At 46.6% G+C, this 22,952-nt stretch overlaps 1 protein-coding gene across 1 annotated transcript in view; it reads left to right on the top strand.

The window, feature by feature from the left end:
• Positions 1-22,462, top strand: part of LOC311118378 (transcriptional coactivator YAP1-like) — a gene marked incomplete at both ends in the record, with an annotated part of 37,340 nt that extends 14,878 nt beyond the window's left edge. The window contains 2 exons of the mRNA XM_084193181.1: positions 5,390-5,568; positions 22,329-22,462. Of these exons, the coding sequence (XP_084049307.1) occupies positions 5,390-5,568; positions 22,329-22,462 (313 nt within the window). The remainder of the gene's footprint in view (positions 1-5,389; positions 5,569-22,328) is intronic.
• Positions 22,463-22,952: the final 490 nt, after the last annotated feature.

Here is a 22,952-nt window from a genome sequence, read left to right as displayed (position 1 = left end):
GGCCTGGCCTGGCTGGTTCAGGAGGGGCCTGGCCTGGCTGGTTCAGGAGGGGGCTGGCCTGGCTGGTTCAGGAGGGGGCTGGCCTGGCTGGTTCAGGAGGGGGCTGGCTGGTTCAGGAGGGGGCTGGCCTGGCTGGTTCAGGAGGGGGCTGGCCTGGCTGGTTCAGGAGGGGGCTGGCTGGTTCAGGAGGGGGCTTGGGGATACTGGAGCATTTATTTAGACATTTAGCAGATGTTCTTATTTAGAGGGATTTACAGTAGTGATTGAATACATTTTCATACTGGTCCCCCATGGGAATCAAACCCACAACCTTTGTCTTGCAAGGGCCATGCTCTGCCAACTGAGCCACACTGTAGGAGCTGTGCCACAGAGCATTCATGTTGTTTTTCACAGGTTGGCTAGGAGCAGATACACAGTGCTAGGAGTTACGAGAGACAGCGAGACTCAGGAGTCAGGACCTCAAAAACACGTTTGGTTGGTTCTCTTCTCTTTCTTTCTTTTTGTTGTGTTGAAACCGTAATGCGAACTCAGAATCTCTCTGCAGCTCTCTGCTTAGGACCCACAAAGATACTTTCTTGTTTAGTTCCCTTCTCTCTTCTTTTGATATGTTGAAGCCAAATGCTAAATGAGTTCGGTTAACTGTATCTGTCATGTGATGTGTGTATTCTGTCTGTCTGCTATCGCAGCACTTCAGCACAGAAGTTGGCACCTTGTTGGCAGCTGCTTGATGATGTCACGCTTGTGAAGTACTCATCTTTTCCAGTGTTGGTGTGGGGCCAGGCAGTGTGGGGCCAGGCGGTGTGGGGACAGGCGGTGTGGGTCCAGGCGGTGTGGGGCCAGGCGGTGTGGGGCCAGGCGGTGTGGGGCCAGGCAGTGTGGGGCCAGGCGGTGTGGGGCCAGGCAGTGTGGGGCCAGGCGGTGTGGGGCCAGGCGGTGTGGGGCCACTGGCAGTGTGACAGGCACTTGTTCCTAAACACTTTCCATTATAGACCACTCAAGATCATTTTACATTATTATTTTATTTTTATTTTATTTGTATATTTTATTTACACATGAATTTGACAAATGTACAGGCTTTCTTTTTTATTCAGAATATGGAATATATTTTCCATCGCAAACCCTCCTAAACATATACCAGCACTAATCTAATATAATGGCGTTACGGTGAGTACGGTTACATGCACAAAATAATAGGATTATTGTGAATAGTCCGATTAATATAATAGTTTGATTTAAACGTTTACATGCTGTGCAAGAAGAACGATTTCCGTAATAATTCTGAACATCTGAAATCAGGCTACCTGATGGGACTTTGATAAATGCAACAACAACAAAAAATCGGCAATCAAAATAAACGTTCTACCACATGTTATTTTTGTGAAGCATATTTCATTCTGAGTTCGGACAGTTTGTATGCGAAGACTATTTGTAAGATGCACACGTTCAGTTTTTCCGAACTCGCGCTGCTCGGGCTAACACATGCGGATCAAACACACTCTGATTAAGGGGTTTACATGTCCTAATCATTTGAAAGATTGCTCAGAAAACCTGATGTTTTACATGTCCTAATCATTTGAAAGATTTTTTTGAGTGATGGGGTTTACGTGACTAATGCCATAATCTGCCTACTGCCATAATCAGTTTAATATCGAATTATTCGTGTTCATGTAAACGTACTCACAACTGATACCCGCCCACCTTTTTAATATGTCTTAGTTGTCATTGTCTCGCCAACGGACCTTTTCATATTGATCACGTATCCTTTCTATTTCTTCTCTTAGCTTATCTTGACCTGGAAACACATCACCCTGGCAACAGCCTCAATTGACAGCAGCCAAATATTGACACATGCTTCAAAGAAAAAAAAAGCTGTGGTGTTGCCCCAGTCATATCTATCTAAAGTACTAGTTTACTGCCCTCAGCTGGCACACCCTCCCCAGAGAGAGTGTGTGTGTGTCTGTGTGTGCGTGTGTGTGTGTGTATGTGTGTGTGTGCCCTGCCTTCAGGATATGTGCTTTCTGTTGTATAGTAAGCTCCCTGCCAACCCTGATGCTGTGATGAGACTGCTGTTGTGGCTGGCTTGTTGTGTTGCAGAGAGACTGCTGTTGTGGCTGGCTTGTTGTGTTGCAGAGAGACTGCTGTTGTGGCTGGCTTGTTGTGTTGCAGAGAGACTGCTGTTGTCCTGTGGCTGGCTTGTTGTGTTGCAGAGGAGCGTGAACAAGACATGAAACAGACGCCATTAACCTGTCCCGTATCTTATCTATGCTTATCTGCTGGACCTACTATCTACCCCTATTCCTCCCACCATCACCTCCACCCCCACCTTCACCTCCACCTCCACCCCCTCCAGCCCTTCCCGGCTCTGCCTGACCTAGGTCTCCCTCCCCTCCAGCTTGGGTCTACTAACCACTCCTATCCTTGGGTCTACTAACCACTCCTATCCTACATCCAACCCCCTACCCCCACATCCACCTCTAGCCCTAGCCTACCCCTCCCTGGATCTTTTGGGCCTAGTAACCACCCATATTCCACCTCCAACTCCACCCTTCCAGCCAGGCAGGCGCTGCACTGTGGGCCTGAAGTGAACCATGAACACCCCTGGGTCTGCCCTGGGATCTGCTGATGGAGCCCTGATGGTGAAGTGATCAGCCACAGAGGCCCCTACCACCTCCACCCCTACCACCTCCACCAACCCCCACCTCCACCTCCACCCCTACCACCTCTACCTCCACCCCTACCACCTCCACCCCTACCACCTCCACCCCTACCACCTCCACCCCTACCACCTCCACCCCCCCCACCTCCACCTCCACCTCCACCCCTACCACCTCCACCCCTACCACCTCCACCCCCCCCCCCTTACCACCTCCACCCCTACCACCTCCACCTTCACCCTACCACCTCCACCCCTACCACCTCCACCTTCACACCCCTCCCCCCTACCACCTCCACCTTCACCCCCCTCCCCCCTACCACCTCCACCTTCACCCTACCACCTCCACCTTCACCCTACCACCTCCACCCCCCTACCACCTCCAGCCCTACCACCTCCACCCCCCTACCACCTCCACCTTCACCCCACCACCTCCACCTCCACCCCCCCTATCACCCCCACCCCCACCTATCACCCCCACCTTCACCTCCACTTTCACTCCCACCCCCACCCCCACCCCCACCTCCACCTATCACCCCCACCCCCACCTTCACCTCCACCTTCACCCCCACCCCCACCTCCCCCTATCACCCCCACCCAAAATGTATCCAAGAGGCAGGGCAGTGAACCACAGGGCTGGACAGGACAGGGGGTGGGGGAGCCAGGCAGAGGGGGGTTAGGACAGGGTAGAGGGGCTGGGGGACTGTGGGGGAGGCTGGACAGGGCAGGGCCAGGCAGGGGGCTGAGGAGGCTGGACAGGGCAGGTTCCCAGGGGAGCCCTGAGCCGTGTTTCATTCAGCAGTAGAGATGGTGTAAACAGACAGTGATTGAATGGTGATGAGAGTAGGGCCCGTAGGCAGGAGCAGCCCCTTCCCTGTCAGCCCTATTGTTTTCTCTTTGGTGCCTCCAGCACATAAAGTCAACAGAGTCCCTGATTGGTTGGGTTACAGTAACACCCCACAGCATTTGAGGAGGGGAAGCAGGTCTTAAAAGGAATCACTGTTTGATTGATGCGTTGTGGAAGACTTGGGATTTGTGTTGGGGCTTCCTTCCCTCTAACCTCACCATACACAACCGGCTTCACTGGCCCAACACTGACTACCTTCTACACCCACACTAGCTACCTTCTACACCCACACTAGCTACCTTCTATACCCACACTAGCTACCTTCTACACCCACACTAGCTACCTTCTATACCCACACTAGCTACCTTCTACACCCACACTAGCTACCTTCTACACCCACACTAGCTACCTTCTACACCCACACTAGCTACCTTCTACACCCACACTAGCTACCTTCTATACCCCCACTAGCTACCTTCTACACCCACACTAGCTACCTTCTATACCCCCACTAGCTACCTTCTACACCCCCACTAGCTACCTTCTACACCCACACTAGCTACCTTCTATACCCCCTACTAGCTACCTTCTACACCCCCACTAGCTACCTTCTACACCCCTACTAGCTACCTTCTACACCCCCACTAGCTTCCTTCTACACCCACACTAGCTACCTTCTACACCCCCACTAGCTACCTTCTATACCCCTACTAGCTACCTTCTACACCCACACTAGCTACCTTCTACACCCCCACTAGCTACCTTCTACACCCCTACTAGCTACCTTCTACACCCCCACTAGCTTCCTTCTACACCCACACTAGCTACCTTCTACACCCCCACTAGCTACCTTCTATACCCCTACTAGCTACCTTCTACACCCACACTATCTACCTTCTACACCCACACTAGCTTCCTTCTATACCCCTACTAGCTACCTTCTACACCCCTATTAGCTACCTTCTACACCACTACTAGCTACCTTCTACACCCCTACTTGCTACCTTCTACACCCTCACTAGCTACCTTCTACACCCTTAGTATCTACCTTTTACACCCACACTAGCTACCTTCTACACCGCTACTAGCTACCTTCTATACCCCCACTAGCTACCTTCTACACCCCCATTAGCTACCTTCTACACCCACACTAGCTACCTTCTACACCCACACTAGCTACCTTCTACACCCAAACTAGCTACCTTCTACACCCACACTAGCTACCTTCTACACCCACACTAGCTACCTTCTACACCCACACTAGCTACCTTCTACACCCCTACTAGCTACCTTCTACACCCCTACTAGCTACCTTCTATACCCCCACTAGCTACCTTCTACACCCCCACTAGCTACCTTCTACACCCCCACTAGCTACCTTCTACACCCCTACTAGCTACCTTCTATACCCCCACTAGCTACCTTCTACACCCACACTAGCTACCTTCTACACCCCCACTAGCTTCCTTCTACACCCCCACTAGCTACCTTCTACACCCCCACTAGCTACCTTCTACACCCACACTAGCTACCTTCTACACCCACACTATCTACCTTCTACACCCACACTAGCTTCCTTCTACACCCACACTAGCTACCTTCTACACCCACACTATCTACCTTCTACACCCACACTAGCTACCTTCTACACCCCTACTAGCTACCTTCTACACCCCTACTAGCTACCTTCTACACCCACACTTTACACTGACAGACACACTGCTGGACATCATATCTGTTGATTTCTATAAACTGGTCTGGAAACGAGAGTCCCATGCATAAGTACGTGTTACTGAGCTGCACGTTGTAGTGTTATGAGAATGATTGGACACCAGTTTCACCTGACGATATACTGTGTCATAATGAGCCTCTCTCTCCCCCCTCCGTAGGCCTGAACCAGCAGCGTATCACCCAGAGTGCTCCAGGTAAGCAGGGGGGTCAGCTGCCCTCCAGTCCCCAGAGCGGAGGAGTCATGGGAGGCAGCAACCAGATGAGGCTCCAGCAGCTGCAGATGGAGAAGGAGAGGCTGAGGCTGAAACATCAGGAGCTGCTACGCACCAGGCCACAGGTTAGCAGCCTGTCCTTGTCCCTAACCAGTGGTATAGTATAGTACAGTATAGTATAGTATAGTATAGTATAGTACAGTACATTATAGTATAGTATAGTATAGTACAGTACAGTACATTATAGTATAGTATAGTATAGTATAGTATAGTATAGTATAGTATAGTACAGTACAGTACAGTACAGTATAGTATAGTATAGTATAGTATAGTACAGTATAGCATAGTACACTCTTAAAAATAAAAGGTGCAACTTGGAACCAAATAAGGTTCTTGAGAGTGATGCCATATGGGAACAATCTTAGGCTCTCTGAAGAACCATAAATGGGATGGTTCTTTGAAGAACCATACAAAAATCCCCAAAACCAGAAATGTCTCTGCCTTTCGAGTTACCAGTACCAGCCATGACTGTGTTTGATATTGACAGAGACATGGTTGTTGCATTCATTCATTTTCAGTCCAGTGGCCTTCACCAAGTGAGATTATTATTATTATTTCAAGGCCTTCTTTTTAAGACCTAGATTTACCCTAATAGAGAGGCCTGAAACTCACTTTACAGGCCACATCAGGCCTGCAAGTCACATTATGCTGGCTTGCAAAGTGATGTGTAATTCCTATTGGAATTCAGCCAGAGTGGGGATATCCAATATTTTGAATTGTTATTCACCCGCAACCTGCATTCAGAATGACTGCCAAGGTTAGGAAGATTAAGATATGAGACTAAATTAAACATCTCATTAAACATCTCATTAACAGGTTCAATAAGTCCAAGTAACAGATGGGAATAGTTTAGAAACATGTATGTTATTTTATATTTGAGTAGCATAAGATTAATTCATCAATCAATGTACATGCAAAAAACACAGATATTGAAACAAACAATTAAAAAAATCTACCTGCAATAGAGAATGCTGGGAAATATGATAATGATGGGCATGGTTTTGGTTCAACTCTGGTTATTAACACCAACACTGGGGTTCTTTTACAACACTCATTTAACTCTTTACAGCACGTGTCAAACTCATTCCACGGAGGGCAGAGTGTCGCTCCTCCCTTGTACTTGATTGATGAATTAAGGTCACTAATTAGTAAGGAACTCCCCTCACCTGGTTGTCTGTCTTAGTAAGGAACTCTCCTCACCTGGTTGTCTGTCTTAGTAAGGAACTCTCCTCACCTGGTTGTCTGTCTTAGTAAGGAACTCCCCTCACCTGGTTGTCTGTCTTAGTAAGGAGCTCCCCTCACCTGGTTGTCAAGGTCTTAGTAAGGAGCTCCCCTCACCTGGTTGTCTGTCTTAGTAAGGAACTCTCCTCACCTGGTTGTCTGTCTTAGTAAGGAACTCCCCTCACCTGGTTGTCTGTCTTAGTAAGGAACTCTCCTCACCTGGTTGTCTGTCTTAGTAAGGAACTCTCCTCACCTGGTTGTCTGTCTTAGTAAGGAACTCTCCTCACCTGGTTGTTTAGGTCTTAATTGAAAGGAAAAACCAAAAACCAACAGACACTAGGCCCTCCATGGAATGAGTTGGACCCCCCCCCCCCCCAGCTTTACAGTGTTAATTTAACTCCTGAATCAACACTAGAAATGTTACACTGAAAACATCTACACTACTTAACACCGCCTGTGTGCTATGAGAGACCGCATATGCAGGCTTCCATACATTTAAAGAACCTTTTTTAGAATTCTAAAGAACTGTAGATGCCACGTCCAGAACCCCACACTTACCTCAAAGGTTCTATATCTGGCAAGAGTTCTCCAAGGAACCTGAAGAATAACCATTTAAGAACCTTCAGTGTATTATATAGTATAGTACAGCGGAGGCTGAGACGTACAGAGCCTGCCTGTCTCCTTCATGTCCATGTGTGTACAAAACATTAAGAACACCTGCTCTTTCCGTGACACAGACTGACCAGGTGAAAGCTATGACCCCTCATTGATGTCACTTGTTAAATCCACTTCAATCAGTGTAGATGAAGGGGAGGAGACAGGTTTAAAGAAGGATTTTTAAAACTTGGAACAATTGAGACGTGGATTGTGTATGTGTGCCATTCAGAGGGTGAATGGGCAAGACAAACGATTGAAGTGCCTTTGAACGGGGGATGGTAGTAGGTGCCAGGTTTTGTGGAATATTAGGTTTCTACATTATGTATAAATTATTTTTTTCCTATTGAGATGCATTGAAAATTGTACACGGTCTCTTTAAGAGCGTCACGTTTTTGACAATGACATGCAATCTCTCCTTCATTCATTGACATCTATGATAATTGATCTCCAGGGCCCAGTTAAAAAAAAAAAAGTTTAATCTGGATCAGAATTATCTGGATTCTGGAATCATATTTTTTTGTAATCCAGGATCAGATCGATCTGGCTGTTTTTGAGCTGTTCTTTTTCTAATACCAACGATATCAAGATCACAGCCTCCACCTGGCAATATTGCCTTACCTCCATAACTTGCTACATTTGCACACACTGTATATATATTTTCTGTTGTATTTTTGACTTTATGTTGTTTTACCCCATATGTAACTCTGTGTTGTTGTTGTTTTTATCGCACTGCTTTGCTTTATCTTGGCCAGGTCGAAGTTGTAAATGAGAACTTGTTCTCTACTGGCTTCTTACCTGGTTAAATAAAGGTGAAATAAAATAAAAAATAAATCTACTGGACAGGTTGTGGGACTACTTCTACACTGGCGTAAGGAAACAGAGAGCAGTAAACTACATGAATAAAGGTTCCTAGATTATATATAATAGAGCCTCCATATCCAGTACACGCATTTATTACACACTTCTCAATATGTAGCTCAGTTGGTAGCGCATGGTGTTTGCAACGCCAGGGTTGTTGGTTCGATTCCCACGGGGGGGGGCCAGTATGAAAAAAATACAATAATAATAATGTATGCACTCACTAAACTGTAAGTCGCTCTGGATAAGAGCGTCTGCTAAATGACTAAAATGTAAATGTTAATAACAACTGACCACATACCTATACTTGGGTCAATTTAACATTATGAACATTTGGTTTTCAGATGTAAGAACGTTTTTGAAACCTTGTCACGTTAGTTACATTGAAATGTCTTGCTTGTAGGGCCTTTCACCTTTCTAAATCCACCGTGAATCCACCCTTACAGTGGGATCAAGATAATTAAGATTTTTGGCATTAAAATTATCCTAATCACCTTAAAAAAAAAATACAAAAAACAGATTAAAGGTCAGATTGGATCCGAATCCGGAGGATTCAGTTTTGAAAAACCCAATTCTAACATGTAATCGTATCCAATTGATGAAATCCGATCAGATCATTTTTGAAAAACCGCAGAAAAAAAACTACAAAAAAACACTTTGACCCTTTTTCTTTCTTTCTGTGCTACCAAGATATAAAGTTACCAGGTTGTTAGCTAGCTACCTAATGAGGTAAAAACATGACTGAACAAGGTGTAAAACAAATGCGGCCTGCAAGTAGTTTTCGAATGACCCGCGACATGGTTTATGAATGTAAAATACCCCCAACCTGGAATTAAAATGGATTTTTGGGGGGTTTGTATCATTTGATTTACACAACATGCCTACCACTTTGATGATGCAAAATATTTTTTCTTGTGAAACTAACAAGAAATAAGACAAAAAAACAGAACCCCCCCCCCCCCCTTTGGATAGAGCCACCTTTCGCAGCAATTACAGCTGCAAGTCTCTTGGGGTATGTCTCTATAAGCTTGGCACATCTAGCCACTGGGATTTTTGTCCATTCTTCAAGGCAAAACTGCTTCAGCTGCTTCAAGTTGGATGGGTTCCGCTGGTGTACAGCATTCTTTAAGTCATACCACAGATTCTCAATTGGATTTGACTAGGCCATTCCAATACATTTAAATGTTTACCCTTAAACCACTCACTGTTGCTTTAGCAGTATGCTTAGGTCATTGTCCTGCTGGAAGTTGAACCTCCGTCCCAGTCTCAAATCTCTGGAAGACTGAAACAGGTTTCCCTCAAGAATTTCCCTGTATTTATCGCCATCCATCATTCCTTCAATTCTGACCAGTTTCCCAGTCCCTGCCGATGGAAAACATCCCCACAGCATGATGCTGCCACCACCATGCTTCACTGTGGGGATGGTGTTCTCGGGGTGATGAGAGGTGTTGGGTTTGCGCCAGACATAGCGGAAGAAGACATACCTTCTTCCATTTGTTTGGGGAGTCTCACACATGCCTTTTGGCAAACACCAAACGTGTTTGCTTATTTCTTTCTTTAAGCAATGGCTTTCCGTAAAGCCCAGCTCTGTGGAGTGTAAGGCTTAAAGTGGTCCTATGGACAGATACTCCAATCTCCGCTGTGGAGCTTTGCAGCTCCTTCAGGGTTATCTTTGGTCTCTTTGTTCCCTCTCTGATTAATGCCCTCCTTGCCTGGTTCGTGAGTTTTTGTGGGCGGCCCTCTCTTGGCAGGTTTGTTGTGGTGCCATATTCTTTCCATTTTTTAATAATGGATTTTATGGTGCTCTGTGGGATGTTCACAGTTTCTGATATTTTTTTATAACCCAACCCTGATCTGTACTTCTCCACGACTTTGTCCCTGGCCTGTTTGGAGAGCTCCTTGGTCTTCATGGTGCCACTTGCTTGGTGGTGCCCTTTGCTTAGTGGTGTTGCAGACTCTGGGGCCTTTCAGAACAGGTGTGTATATATACTGAGATCATGTGACAGATCATGTGACACTTAGATTGCACACAGGTGGACTTTATTTAGCTAATTATGTGACTTCTGAAGGGAATTGGTTGACCCAGATCTTATTTAGGGGCTTCATAGCAAAGGGGGTGAATACATAATATGCACGCACCACTTTTCCGTTATTTATTTTTTAGATTTTTCTTTAACAAGTTATTGTTTTCATTTCACTTTACCAATTTGGACTATTTTGTGTATGTCCATTACATGAAATCCAAATAAAAATCTATTTAAATTACAGGTTGTAATGCAACAGAATAGGAAAAACTCCAAGGGGGTTTGGTGACTGGGGTCTTTGACAATTTTTTGGGCCTTCCTGTGACACGCCTAGTATATAGGTCCTGGATGGCAGGAATCTTGGCCCCAGTGAGGTAGTGCCTTATGGTCGGATGCCGAGCAGTTGCCATACCAGGCGGTGATGCAACCGGTCAGGATGCTCTTGATGGTGCAGCTGTAGAACCGTTTGAGGATCTGGGGACCCATGCCAAATCTTTTCAGTCACCTGAGGGGGAAAAGGTGTTGTCGTGCCCTCTTCACGACTGTCTTGGTGTGTTTGGACCATGATAGTTTGTTGGTGATGTGGACACCAAGGAACTTCAAACTCTCGACCCGCTCCACTACAGCCCCGTTGATGTGAATGGGGGCCTGTTCGACCCGCCTTTTCCTGTAGTCCACGATCAGCTCCTTTGTCTTTCTCTCATTGAGGGAGAAGTTGTTGTCCTGGCACCACACTGCCAGGTCTCTGACCTCCTCCCTATAGGCTGTCTCACCGTTGTCGGTGATCAGGCCTACCACTGTTGTGTCGTCAGCAAACTTAATGATGGTGTTGGAGTCGTGCTTGGCCACACAGTCGTGGGTGAACAGGGAGTACAGGAGGGGACTAAGCACGCACCTCTGAGGGGCCCCCGTGTTGAGGATCAGTGTGGCAGATGTGTTGTTGCCTACCCTTACCACCTGGGGGCGGCCCGTCAGGATGTCCAGGATCCAGTCGCAGAGGGAGGTGTTTAGTCCCAGGGTACTTAGCTTAGTGATGAGCTTTGTGGGCACTATGGTGTTGAACGCTGAGCTGTAGTCAATGAACAGCATCTTTTAAACAGTTTGGTAAGAAACACACCGTTTTTGCTATATCAGTGGTGCAAGCATAACACTAATGAATCTGCTCCCGGGAAACAGTGAAGCCTTATCATTACAACAATTATTATTTAAAAAATATATATATGTAAAGGATATTGGATGTATTTTTTGTTCCACAGTGCTCCCAAATTAAAATTCCAGGTCGCACAGCAAAATATTTTGTTGCATATTATAGAGACGCTAAGACTGAAACACCAGGAGCTGCACTGCCAGAGACTCCAAGTCAATAGCCTGCCATATAGCCTAACCTGAATACCAACCCCAACTCAGATTCATGTCCATGTGGGACATTCTATGTCGGCACAACAGCACTGAACTCTGCCCCTAACTCCGACTCTCCCCACCATCAGTAGCATAGTATTATAGAGAGAATGAGACTGAAATGCCAGGAGCTGCTCCTGTCCGTCCCTAATTCTAACTCAGATTTATGTCAATTGGTTAAGTTCTGTGTTGGCAAAACTGCCTCCGCAAAAAATACCGTATTTATGTCCATGGATGATATTCTAGGTCTGCAAAATGAATGAACTCTGCAAAAATACCTTCATACTCACAATATTGTAGTGGAAATGATCTTAAAACATATTATTATACAATGTCTGTGAGAAATGATTATATTGCATGAGTAACATATTTAAATTTACACAGGACACCGGATAAGACAGGAGAATAACACCAGATATAACAGACTGACCCTAGCCCCCCGGCACATAGACTATTGCAGCATAGATACTGGAGGCTGAGACAGGGGGGGGGTCGGGGGACACTGTGGCCCCGTCCGACGATACCCCCGGACAGGGCCAACCAGGCAGGATATAACCCCAACCACTTTGCCAAAGCACAGCCCCCATACCACCAGAGGGATATCAACAGACCACCAACCTACTACTCAGTATCCCAGTCCCACCACTCAGTATCCCAGTCCCACCACTCAGTATCCCAGTCCCACCACTCAGTATCCCAGTCCCACCACTCAGTATCCCAGTCCCACCACTCAGTATCCCAGTCCCACCCCTCAGTATCCCAGTCCCACCACTCAGTATCCCAGTCCCACCACTCAGTATCCCAGTCCCACCACTCAGTATCCCAGTCCCACCACTCAGTATCCCAGTCCCACCACTCAGTATCCCAGTCCCACCACTCAGTATCCCAGTCCCACCACTCAGTATCCCAGTCCCACCACTCAGTATCCCAGTCCCACCACTCAGTATCCCAGTCCCACCCCTCAGTATCCCAGTCCCAGCACTCAGTATCCCAGTCCCACCCCTCAGTATCCCAGTCCCACCACTCAGTATCCCAGTCCCACCACTCAGTATCCCAGTCCCACCACTCAGTATCCCAGTCCCACCACTCAGTATCCCAGTCCCACCACTCAGTATCCCAGTCCCACCACTCAGTATCCCAGTCCCACCACTCAGTATCCCAGTCCCACCACTCAGTATCCCAGTCCCACCACTCAGTATCCCAGTCCCACCACTCAGTAGACGTAGCTAATGTAATAATAGTAGACGGCACTACTGGAAATACACACTTGCACTTACATTTAGGTCTACTTGTAATGAAGTCCATCCGTCTATCCTTCTGGGTAAAGACATCAGTGACTGAACTGTAAAACTCCTCCCTGTTGGCCCTCAGTTTTAAAAGTCGATGGAGATGATGAGAGTCGTCCTTGATCGGTATCCGTTTCAGCGCAAACAATTTTTGAAACTGGATTAGCAGCACGACCAGGTGGACTGGGGACAGCAAGGAGTCATCAGGCCAGGTAGTCCTGAGGCATGGTCCTAGGGCTCAGGTCCTCCGGGATGGGAGGGAGAGAGAGAGAGAGAATTAGAGGGAGCATTCTTAAATTCACAGAGGACACCGGATAAGACAGGAGAATAACACCAGATATAACAGACTGACCCTAGCCCCCCGGCACATAGACTATTGCAGCATAGATACTGGAGGCTGAGACAGGGGGGGGGTCGGGGGACACTGTGGCCCCGTCCGACGATACCCCCGGACAGGGCCAACCAGGCAGGATATAACCCCAACCACTTTGCCAAAGCACAGCCCCCATACCACCAGAGGGATATCAACAGACCACCAACCTACTACCCTGAGACAAGGCTGAGTATAGCCCACAAAGATCTCCTCCACCAAAAAAACGGACAGGAAGATCACATCAGTGACTCAACCCACTCAAGTGATGCACCCCTCCTAGGGATGGCATGGAAAGGACCAGTAAGCCAGTGACTCAGCCCCCGTAATAGGGTCAGAGGCAGAGAATCCCAATGGAGAGAGGGGAGCCGGCCAGGCAGAGACAGCAAGGGCGGTTCGTCGCTCCAGTGCCTTGCCGTTCACCTTCACACCCCTGGGCCAGACTACACTCACTCATAGGACCTACTGAAGAGATGAGTCTTCAGTAAAGACCTAAAGGTTGAGATAAAGTCTGCTTCCCTAACATGGATAGGCAGACCATTCCATAAAAATTGAGCTCTATAGGAGAAAGCCCTGCCTCCAGCTGTTTACTTAGAAGTTCTAGGGACAATAAGGAGGCCTGCGTCTTGTGACCGTAGCGTACGTGTAGGTATGTACGGCAGGACCAAATCGGAGAGATAGGTAGGAGCAAGTCCATGTAATGCTTTGTAGGTTCGATATAGGCCGATAGTTTTTTACATTTTCTGGGTCAAGGTTTGGCTTTTTCAAGAGAGGCTTAATTACTGCCAATTCTAGTGAGTTTGAGACACATCTGGTGGATAGGGAGACATTTATTATGTTCAACATAGGAGGGCCAAGCACAGGAAGTAGCTATTTCAGTAGTTTAGTTGGAATAGGGTCCAGTATGCAGCCTGAAGGTTTAGAGGCCATTACAATTTCCATGAATGTGTCAAGAGATACAGGATTAAAAAACTTTCATTCATTCAACTCGAGGTCCTGGCAGTTCTGTGCAAACTCTTGGAGAAATACGCAGATTCAAAGAGGAGTCCGTAATTTGCTTTCTAATGATCATGATATTTTCATTGAAGAAGTTCATGATTTCATCACTGCTGAAGTGAAAGCCATCCTCTCTTGGGGAATGCTGGTTTTTAGTTAGCTTTGCGACAGCATCAAATATACAATTTGGATTGTTCTTATTCTCCTCAATTAGGTTGGAAAAATAGGCTGATTGAGCAGCAGTGAGGGCTCTTCGATATTGCACGGTACTTTCTTTCCAAGCTAGTCGGAAGACTTCCAGTTTGGTGAGGCACCATTTCCGTTCCAATTTTCTGGAAGCTTCCTTTAGGGCTCGGGTATTTTCTGTATACCAGGGAGCAAATTTCTTGTGACAAATGTTTTTTGTTTTTAAGGGTGCGACTGCATCTAGGGTATTACGGGTAAGGTTAGATCCTCGGTTAGGTGGTTAACCAATTTTTGAACTCCGACGTCCTTGGGTAGGTGGAGGGAGTCTGGAAGGGCATCTAGGAATCTTTGGGTTGTCCGAGAATTTATACCACGACTTTTGATAATCCTTGGTTGGGGTTTGAGCAGATTATTTGTTGCGATTGCAAACGTAATCATATCAATCATGTCAATGCCTTGCATTGCGTTTGAAGGAGGGGAAAGGCAGGCACATGACGAGGCTGCCTTTCCCCTGGCCTCCTTGCGCATTTTGTACCAGATCACCAGATTTGGGAAGTATTAGTTCAGAAATCAATTTTATCATGCAGAAAAAACATGTAGATGACAACATTATTGATAAAATATATATTTTTCATTTTTCATTCATTCATTTTCACAGGGTAGTGCCTGCCCTGCTTACCCTTCCCACCCTGCCCACCCTGCCCACCATGCCCACCATGCCCACCCTGCCCACCATGCCCACCATGCCCACCATGCCCACCCTGCCCACCATGCCCACCATGCCCACCATGCCCACCATACCCACCATGCCCACCCTGCCCACCATGCCCACCATGCCCACCATGCCCACCCTGCCCACCATGCCCACCCTGCCCACCCTGCCCACCATGCCCACCATGCCCACCCTGCCCACCATGCCCACCATGCCCACCATGCCCACCCTGCCCACCATGCCCACCCTGCCCACCATGCCCACCATGCCCACCATGCCCACCCTGCCCACCATGCCCACCATGCCCACCATGCCCACCCTGCCCACCCTGCCCACCATGCCCACCATGCCCACCCTGCCCACCCTGTAACAACACAGTAACAACATAGTGAATGAGTCCCAAATGCCACCCTAATCCCTATATAGTGCACTTTTGACCAGCGCCGTTAGGACTAGGGTGCCATTTGGGACGTAACCAGTGAGTGGGATGAGGGCTGCAGAGAAGGGACAGTAGCAGTGGTTATTCCTCAGTAAAGGGTTACTTGATTACTGTAACATCGGGTTATTCCCCAGTAAAGGGTTACTTGATTACTGTAACATCGGGTTATTCCCCAGTAAAGGGTTACTTGATTACTGTAACATCGGGTTATTCCCCAGTAAAGGGTTACTTGATTACTGTAACATCGGGTTATTCCCCAGTAAAGGAATACTTGATTACTGTAACATCGGGTTATTCCCCAGTAAAGGGTTACTTGATTACTGTAACATCGGGTTATTCCCCAGTAAAGGGTTACTTGATTACTGTAACATCGGGTTATTCCCCAGTAAAGGAATACTTGATTACTGTAACATCGGGTTATTCCCCAGTAAAGGGTTACTTGATTACTGTAACATCGGGTTATTCCCCAGTAAAGGGTTACTTGATTACTGTAACATCGGGTTATTCCCCAGTAAAGGGTTACTTGATTACTGTAACATCGGGTTATTCCCCAGTAAAGGAATACTTGATTACTGTAACATCGGGTTATTCCCCAGTAAAGGGTTACTTGATTACTGTAACATCGGGTTATTCCCCAGTAAAGGGTTACTTGATTACTGTAACATCGGGTTATTCCCCAGTAAAGGAATACTTGATTACTGTAACATCGGGTTATTCCCCAGTAAAGGGTTACTTGATTACTGTAACATCGGGTTATTCCCCAGTAAAGGGTTACTTGATTACTGTAACATCGGGTTATTCCCCAGTAAAGGAATACTTGATTACTGTAACATCGGGTTATTCCTCAGTAAAGGGTTACTTGATTACTGTAACATTGGGTTATTCCCCAGTAAAGGGTTACTTGATTACTGTAACATCGGGTTATTCCCCAGTAAAGGGTTACTTGATTACTGTAACATCGGGTTATTCCTCAGTAAAGGGTTACTTGATTACTGTAACATCGGGTTATTCCCCAGTAAAGGGTTACTTGATTACTGTAACATTGGGTTATTCCTCAGTAAAGGGTTACTTGATTACTGTAACATCGGGTTATTCCCCAGTAAAGGGTTACTTGATTACTGTAACATCGGGTTATTCCCCAGTAAAGGGTTACTTGATTACTGTAACATCGGGTTATTCCCCAGTAAAGGAATACTTGATTACTGTAACATCGGGTTATTCCCCAGTAAAGGGTTACTTGATTACTGTAACATCGGGTTATTCCCCAGTAAAGGGTTACTTGATTACTGTAACATCGGGTTATTCCCCAGTAAAGGGTTACTTGATTACTGTAACATCGGGTTATTCCCCAGTAAAGGAATACTTGATTACTGTAACATCGGGTTATTCCTCAGTAAAGGGTTACTTGATTACTGTAACATTGGGTTATTCCCCAGTAAAGGGTTACTTGATTACTGTAACATCGGGTTATTCCTCAGTAAAGGGTTACTTGATTACTGTAACATCGGGTTATTCCCCAGTAAAGGGTTACTTGATTACTGTAACATTGGGTTATTCCCCAGTAAAGGGTTACTTGATTACTGTAACATTGGGTTATTCCTCAGTAAAGGGTTACTTGATTACTGTAACATCGGGTTATTCCCCAGTAAAGGGTTACTTGATTACTGTAACATTGGGTTATTCCCCAGTAAAGGGTTACTTGATTACTGTAACATCGGGTTATTCCCCAGTAAAGGGTTACTTGATTACTGTAACATCGGGTTATTCCCCAGTAAAGGAATACTTGATTACTGTAACATCGGGTTATTCCTCAGTAAAGGGTTACTTGATTACTGTAACATCGGGTTATTCCTCAGTAAAGGGTTACTTGATTACTGTAACATTGGGTTATTCCCCAGTAAAGGGTTACTTGATTACTGTAACATCGGGTTATTCCCCAGTAAAGGGTTACTTGATTACTGTAACATCGGGTTATTCCTCAGTAAAGGATTACTTGATTACTGTAACATCGGGTTATTCCCCAGTAAAGGGTTACTTGATTACTGTAACATCGGGTTATTCCTCAGTAAAGGGTTACTTGATTACTGTAACATCGGGTTATTCCTCAGTAAAGGGTTACTTGATTACTGTAACATCGGGTTATTCCCCAGTAAAGGGTTACTTGATTACTGTAACATCGGGTTATTCCCCAGTAAAGGGTTACTTGATTACTGTAACATCGGGTTATTCCCCAGTAAAGGGTTACTTGATTACTGTAACATCGGGTTATTCCCCAGTAAAGGGTTACTTGATTACTGTAACATCGGGTTATTCCCCAGTAAAGGGTTACTTGATTACTGTAACATCGGGTTATTCCTCAGTAAAGGATTACTTGATTACTGTAACATCGGGTTATTCCCCAGTAAAGGGTTACTTGATTACTGTAACATTGGGTTATTCCCCAGTAAAGGGTTACTTGATTACTGTAACATCGGGTTATTCCCCAGTAAAGGGTTACTTGATTACTGTAACATCGGGTTATTCCTCAGTAAAGGATTACTTGATTACTGTAACATCGGGTTATTCCCCAGTAAAGGGTTACTTGATTACTGTAACATCGGGTTATTCCTCAGTAAAGGGTTACTTGATTACTGTAACATCGGGTTATTCCTCAGTAAAGGGTTACTTGATTACTGTAACATCGGGTTATTCCCCAGTAAAGGGTTACTTGATTACTGTAACATCGGGTTATTCCCCAGTAAAGGGTTACTTGATTACTGTAACATCGGGTTATTCCTCAGTAAAGGGTTACTTGATTACTGTAACATCGGGTTATTCCTCAGTAAAGGGTTACTTGATTACTGTAACATCGGGTTATTCCTCAGTAAAGGGTTACTTGATTACTGTAACATCGGGTTATTCCTCAGTAAAGGGTTACTTGATTACTGTAACATCGGGTTATTCCTCAGTAAAGGGTTACTTGATTACTGTAACATCGGGTTATTCCTCAGTAATGAAACAGTAGACACACTAGAAACAGTTAATAGAAAAACCAGCCTCTAAAAACCTCTAATTGAATAGCCCTTATAGAAGTGTTCTTCACAGGAAAGAAAATTGCACCAACCTCTTAAAATCTGTCATTTCTGCAAGGTAATGAAAAGTCAACTATTTTGGGAGAGAACAGTGTGTCCGTTCTCATTAACCTCGACCAATAAAGTTTTTATGAACCACCGAGGTGTCTAGCTGCGGTTTTACGTTCTTCATAAAAACGAGATCATATCCTACTCAGCTTTAAGTTGGCTCGGTTGTGTGTGGCTAGTGCAGGGCTAGTGCAGGGCTAGTGCAGGGCTATTGCAGGGCTAGTGCAGGGCTAGTGCAGGGCTAGTGCAGGGCTAGTGGAGGGCTAGTGCAGGGCTAGTGCAGGGCTAGTGCAGGGCTAGTGGAGGGCTAGTGCAGGGCTAGTGCAGGGCTAGTGCAGGGCTAGTGCAGGGCTAGTGCAGGGCTAGTGGAGGGCTAGTGCAGGGCTAGTGCAGGGCTAGTGGAGGGCTAGTGCAGGGCTAGTGCAGGGCTAGTGGAGGGCTAGTGCAGGGCTAGTGCAGGGCTAGTGGAGGGCTAGTGCAGGGCTAGTGCAGGGCTAGTGGAGGGCTAGTGGAGGGCTAGTGCAGGGCTAGTGCAGGGCTAGTGGAGGGCTAGTGCAGGGCTAGTGCAGGGCTAGTGCAGGGCTAGTGCAGGGCTAGTGATGGCAGGAAGGAGGTAGACAGGGCTACCGTTACACATAGACATTAACTGTGTCCTCGAATGGCGCCCTATTCCTTATATAGTGCACTACTTTTAACCAGAGCCCTATTTGGGATGTAGACTTTGACGGATGGAAAGAAGCAGTTTAATCACAACTTCAATCCCAGGCTTTAGATCTGCATGTATGGAAAAATAAATGCTTCCAACTCTCTCTCTCTGTCTGTCTCTCTCTCTCTCTCTCTCTCTCTCTCTCTCTCTCTCTCTCTCTCTCTCTCTCTCTCTCTCTCTCTCTCTCTCTCTCTCTCTCTCTCTCTCTCTCTCTCTCTCTCTCTCTCTCTCTCTCTCTCTCTCTCTACTGTCCTACTCAAGTAGAAACTAGTGGAAGGTTCAGGTAATGGTGTAATGGTGTCTGTCTATTTAATCCTAGATTTAACTTTGTATACAGTGGATAGAAAGCAAATGAACTTGGTGACCCACACACACACACACACACACAGACTGAGACTTTGGCATACAAGGACTTAGTTATTTCACCCCTAACACATATCGGTGTGGTCAGCTGGGAGCTGGGCTGAGGAATATTCTGAGGCTACTGCATTAAAGTGACACTGACACATTTATACATAAAATCAGTCCAGAATATACAATTACAACCTACTATGTGTTCCGCCCTGTGATAGACTAGTGTCCTGTCCAGGAGGTGTCCTGTACACCAAGCTGCCTCACTACAGAAACAGGAGATAGACTAGTGTCCTGTCCAGGGGGTGTACTGGTACATCAAGCTGTCTCACTACAGAAACAGGAGATAGACTAGTGTCCTGTCCAGGGGGTGTCCTGTACATCAAGCTGTCTCACTACAGAAACAGGAGATAGACTAGTGTCCTGTCCAGGGGGTGTCCTGTACATCAAGCTGCCTCACTACAGAAACAGGAGATAGACTAGTGTCCTGTCCAGGGGGTGTCCTGTACATCAAGCTGCCTCACTACAGAAACAGGAGATAGACTAGTGTCCTGTCCAGGGGGTGTCCTGTACATCAAGCTGCCTCACTACAGAAACAGGAGATAGACTAGTGTCCTGTCCAGGGGGTGTCCTGTACATCAAGCTGCCTCACTACAGAAACAGGAGATAGATTAGTGTCCTGTCCAGGGGGTGTCCTGTACATCAAGCTGCCTCACTACAGAAACAGGAGATAGACTAGTGTCCTGTCCAGGGGGTGTACTGGTACATCAAGCTGCCTCACTACAGAAACAGGAGATAGACTAGTGTCCTGTCCAGGGGGTGTACTGTACATCAAGCTGTCTCACTACAGAAACAGGAGATAGACTAGTGTCCTGTCCAGGGGGTGTCCTGGTACATCAAGCTGCCTCACTACAAAAACAGGAGATAGACTAGTGTCCTGTCCAGGGGGTGTACTGTACATCAAGCTGCCTCACTACAGAAACAGGAGATAGACTAGTGTCCTGTCCAGGGGGTGTACTGGTACATCAAGCTGTCTCACTACAGAAACAGGAGATAGACTAGTGTCCTGTCCAGGGGGTGTCCTGTACATCAAGCTGTCTCACTACAGAAACAGGAGATAGACTAGTGTCCTGTCCAGGGGGTGTCCTGTACATCAAGCTGCCTCACTACAGAAACAGGAGATAGACTAGTGTCCTGTCCAGGGGGTGTACTGTACATCAAGCTGCCTCACTACAGAAACAGGAGATAGACTAGTGTCCTGTCCAGGGGGTGTCCTGTACATCAAGCTGCCTCACTACAAAAACAGGAGATAGACTAGTGTCCTGTCCAGGGGGTGTACTGTACATCAAGCTGCCTCACTACAGAAACAGGAGATAGACTAGTGTCCTGTCCAGGGGGTGTACTGGTACATCAAGCTGTCTCACTACAGAAACAGGAGATAGACTAGTGTCCTGTCCAGGGGGTGTCCTGTACATCAAGCTGTCTCACTACAGAAACAGGAGATAGACTAGTGTCCTGTCCAGGGGGTGTACTGTACATCAAGCTGTCTCACTACAGAAACAGGAGATAGACTAGTGTCCTGTCCAAGGGGTGTCCTGGTACATCAAGCTGCCTCACTACAGAAACAGGAGATAGACTAGTGTCCTGTCCAGGGGGTGTCCTGTACATCAAGCTGCCTCACTACAGAAACAGGAGATAGACTAGTGTCCTGTCCAGGGGGTGTACTGGTACATCAAGCTGCCTCACTACAGAAACAGGAGATAGACTAGTGTCCTGTCCAGGGGGTGTACTGTACATCAAGATGTCTCACTACAGAAACAGGAGATAGACTAGTGTCCTGTCCAGGGGGTGTACTGTACATCAAGCTGTCTCACTACAGAAACAGGAGATAGACTAGTGTCCTGTCCAGGGGGTGTACTGTACATCAAGCTGTCTCACTACAGAAACAGGAGATAGACTAGTGTCCTGTCCAGGGGGTGTCCTGGTACATCAAGCTGTCTCACTACAGAAACAGGAGATAGACTAGTGTCCTGTCCAGGGGGTGTACTGTACATCAAGCTGTCTCACTACAGAAACAGGAGATAGACTAGTGTCCTGTCCAGGGGGTGTACTGTACATCAAGCTGTCTCACTACAGAAACAGGAGATAGACTAGTGTCCTGTCCAAGGGGTGTCCTGGTACATCAAGCTGCCTCACTACAGAAACAGGAGATAGACTAGTGTCCTGTCCAGGGGGTGTACTGGTACATCAAGCTGTCTCACTACAGAAACAGGAGATAGACTAGTGTCCTATCCAGGGGGTGTCCTGTACATCAAGCTGCCTCACTACAGAAACAGGAGATAGACTAGTGTCCTGTCCAGGGGGTGTCCTGGTACATCAAGCTGCCTCACTACAGAAACAGGAGATAGGCTCCTGCCCTATGGGCCATTCTGGACTGGACAGGAGTACTTACTTTTTTCCTTGAGTTCCATTAACAGATGGTGTGTGTGCTGTGTGTTATAGGAGCTGGCTTTGAGGACCCAACTACCTGTCAGCATGGAGCAGGACGGGGGAACCGTCAACCCTGTGTCGTCCCCTGGGATGGGCCAGGATGCCAGAACCATGACAACCAACAGTTCTGACCCATTCCTCAACAGGTACGCCTTATTCAGTTGTTTTGACAGCTTATAGCAGCAGGTCTTAAAGTTTATCACAAAGGAATTATACATGTAATTATATGGTGCGTTGCATCTTTCCTCAACAGGTGTGTCTATCTGTTTATCTAAAGTCAGTGAGGGGCCCGTTTCCCAGACACAGATTTAGCCTGGCCCACTAGAAACACCTTATCTTTGTGTTAGCTACATCTGTGTCCGGAAAAACCGTCTCAGGGTGTTCTCGATAGGCTAAAACACAGATCCAAAAAGAACATGACTCATGATTTGTGTCATAGTGTTTGAAGTATTAGTAAGTTGCAGTGGGATGACGTCAGCCCTATTTGAAGTTCAGAGCATGATTACTGTAACCTAATGTGACCTGAGCAGGCAGGAAAAACTCTGGGCTGTAGAGTCTCTGCCTCTCTTTCACTAGTAACTGTTTGTTTCCTCTCGAGAGTGTGTCTATAATGTGTGTTCCTGTCAGAACTCTCAG

This window comes from Coregonus lavaretus (genome assembly GCF_964263955.1).
Source record: "Coregonus lavaretus genome assembly, contig: HAP1_SCAFFOLD_4302, whole genome shotgun sequence".
Taxonomy (NCBI): domain Eukaryota; kingdom Metazoa; phylum Chordata; class Actinopteri; order Salmoniformes; family Salmonidae; genus Coregonus; species Coregonus lavaretus.
This window is presented reverse-complemented; position numbering and strand designations above follow the sequence as displayed.